Here is a 3,402-nt window from a genome sequence, read left to right as displayed (position 1 = left end):
TGAATAAACATGACTATACCAAATATAATTACATGCTTTTTATACATGAGTAATGGAAAAATAATCATTGAAATCCTAAACTCCTAAATACCTACTGAACATGCACACAGATGCATGTGTAAGACAAGCTCAATATGTAAATGGAATCAGTCTGAAATTCAGCTAGAAACATTGCTGACTATAATTAGGGGCCTAGTTATATAAAGTAGGCATTTTGATATACTTGTATTTTGTCCAGTAACTTAATGAATGAAGTTTCTTCAACAATATGCTTGTGATGCAAACAAAATGCAGTGACTATACAAAAAGTGCATTGACTATTAAAAAATATCTCATTTTAGATATAAAATAGTAAATGAAAACAAACAACATGAACACGTTTTTTACATGTAGCACACATAAAAAAACTATGGAAAAAATTGAAAGGAAAAAGTTGTCATCAGAAATCCAAAATTAATGAAGAGGTGGTTGATTTAAGATATCCACAGATAGATGTGCTAAAATAACCTGTTGTGAAATAAATACTTCATGTGCATTCTTCTTTGAATCCTGTACTGAAATTTCCTAAAGAAAACCTAATCAACTCAGAAAATCTTTATTACCTAGTTTAAAATCTGAACAAAATTTATGATTGTTGACTGCATACATCAAACACTGAAATGAATACAGAATTTTCAATTAACTAATGCTTCATGTAATCTGATGACTTAATTTTTAGTAATGATACTACCTCGATCCACAGCAAATCAAAACTAGAAAAAATGGAATGATCGTAGTAACTGCAGAGAAAAAATAATATTCATTTTTTAAACTTAAAGAAGGCATACAAAGTTTTATTTGAAAATAGAATAAATATTGAATTAATGATCATAGGGATAAGTTTGAATATAAGGTCAGTAATAGAGAAACCAATAGTACATTTATCATAAAATTATATTTTGATGCTGAAAGAAATTATAGAATTTAATTTCATGTATCATCAAAAACTATATCTCAGAATGATTAAAGATAACATTGTATATAGATATTCACTAATAAAGAAAATTACATTTAATTATTATTTGAGTTCAGTGGAAGTGACACTTTTTCTGGTTTTAAAGAGCAATGATGATTTTGTATGCTGTTCTTGGATTATACATACAACAAAAAATGCCAACTTCATGAATGTTATTTACTTCTGATTTAACACTCAATACAGATAAAGCATGAAGAAATCAAGACAGAAGGCAATGTTTCCAAGGTGATGCAGTTTGTCCTGCTGGGATTCTCTGACCTTCCCAAACTCCAAGGGCTCCTGTCTGGTGTATTCTCTATCATTTACTTAATTATACTGATTGGAAATTGTCTCATAATTATAATAACTAAGATGGACTCTGCGTTACAGAAACCCATGTACTTCTTCTTGGCAAATTTTTCTTTTCTTGAAATCTGCTATGTAACAGTCACTGTCCCTAGGATTCTGTTTAACATTTGGACTCAGGATAGACACATTTCTATAATGGCCTGTGGGGTCCAAATGTGCTTCTTCCTTATGTTGGCAACTACTGAATCTTTACTCCTGGCTGTGATGTCCTATGACCGCTATGTTGCCATTTGCAACCCTCTACTCTACCCTGTGGTCATGAACCCAACAAAGTGCACTCATCTGGTAACAGGCTCCTGGCTTGGTGGCATTCCAGTCCAGATTGGACAAACCTTTCAGATATTTTCTCTGGACTTCTGCAATTCTAATAGAATAGACCACTTCTTCTGTGATGTACCTCCCATTCTCAACCTGGCTTGTGGGGACACATCAGTGCATGAGCTGTCTGTCTATGTGATTGTTATGGTGGTTGGTGCTGTCCCATTCGTACTGGTGCTTACTTCTTACAGCAGAATCATTGCCACCATCGTGAGGTTGCCAACAGCCAAAGGACGGGGCAAAGCCTTCTCTACGTGTTCTTCCCACCTACTGGTGGTGATTTTGTTTTATGGATCTGCTGCTATTACCTACTTTCGTCCCAAATATACCCATTCTCCAGGTACCGACAAACTGCTCTCTCTGTTCTATACCATTGTGACCCCTATGTTCAATCCTATGATATACACCTTTAGGAACAAGGATGTGATTTCAGCCCTGAGAAAAATATTACTTAAAAAATAGTGTCTAAGATTAGTAAATATATAATCATAATTAAGCATGCTTTGTGATGTAAATTTAATAACACATTATTTTTCTCAATGTCAATACCTATAATTTCTACAACTCTGACATACATGGAATAGAATTTGCCAACAATATTTGAATAATGAATGTTTATGGAATAACTAAATTAATGAATGAATAAAGTCATATTATGGCCTACTAAAGAACTCTGTCAAATTCTACATTTTTTCCCATAACAATAACTAATGGAATATGTTTAACTGATTGACCTTGCCCTTCTTTGAAGTACTTTCATAATGATACCAAAGGGCAACTGACATGTCTCTCTCTTGCTAATAACTGCTTATGAGATTCCATAATACAGCACAGCATCACCGTCTTACACATTTTTGTCTTTACCATTTCTCCCTTTGTTAATTAAACCCTTCATTTATTTACTTAAATTATTAAATTTCTTTTTTTCTTGGTCTTTTTTGAGACAGAGTCTCATAGTAGCCCCAGCTGTCCTGGAACTATGTAGACCAGGCTGGCCTTGAACTCACAGAGATCCACCTGCCTCTGCCTCCTGAGTGATGGGATTAAAGGTGTGTGAAACCACACCCAGAAATTTCTTTCATAATTGTACTCCAAATATCTACTCTCATACCTCCCTACAATTACTTAAAGAATTCTGTAAACATAAACATGAAAGCAATTGTTTGAGCTATTCCAGAATTTTTGAGTTAACAGTTGTGTATTTGCTCATCTACTGTTTCCTGATTTTAGCCTATGATTATGCAACTTAAGGAAGTTGGCATCAACTCAGAACCATGAACTGTTAACATCTCATATAGAGTTTTAAATTAGCACCTCAGTCAAAGGGATATTTCTAGCTTCATTTGAAAATTATATTTTTTAGCATTGGTATGATTACTCATATTAAAAGCACTAAAAGCTATTTCTCCCTTATCTACTCATTTTAATGTCCTGTCATTTAACATGACACATTATATTTATTCATTAATTTTATTTGGGAAATTCTACATGTGTTGTTTTACATAGTCTACATTTATTGCTGTATATATTTCATCAATTTGCCAAATGGTGAATATGTGGCTAATGATAGTTGTAATGAAAAGGTAGGGCTTAGTGGCAATTCTTGTGTAGGTGGCTTGTTTTTCTAACTTAGTAAATCAGGAATAACAATGTGATGAGAATAATGTTTTTCTGCAATTCATATAGCTGGATTTATTCTTACCTTAAATGAAGTATTGAAT

At 33.1% G+C, this 3,402-nt stretch overlaps 1 protein-coding gene across 1 annotated transcript; it reads left to right on the top strand.

Moving 5' to 3' along the window:
- The first annotated feature begins 1,204 nt into the window (after positions 1–1,204).
- Positions 1,205–2,143, top strand: LOC103750918 (olfactory receptor 10AG1-like). Its single transcript, XM_008854201.1, has one exon. The coding sequence runs from the start codon at positions 1,244–1,246 to the stop codon at positions 2,141–2,143; it is 900 nt and encodes a 299-aa protein (XP_008852423.1). The 5' UTR covers positions 1,205–1,243.
- The last annotated feature ends 1,259 nt before the right edge of the window (positions 2,144–3,402 follow it).

The sequence above is a fragment of the Nannospalax galili genome, unplaced genomic scaffold (genome assembly GCF_000622305.1).
Source record: "Nannospalax galili isolate Female #2095 unplaced genomic scaffold, S.galili_v1.0 scaffold2127, whole genome shotgun sequence".
In the NCBI taxonomy this organism is placed as follows: domain Eukaryota; kingdom Metazoa; phylum Chordata; class Mammalia; order Rodentia; family Spalacidae; genus Nannospalax; species Nannospalax galili.
This window is presented reverse-complemented; position numbering and strand designations above follow the sequence as displayed.

Coding starts and splice junctions, on each gene's coding strand:
- LOC103750918 (XM_008854201.1), top strand. CDS start 1,244: ATGCAGTTTGTCCTGCTGGGATTCTCTGACCTTCCCAAACTCCAAGGG.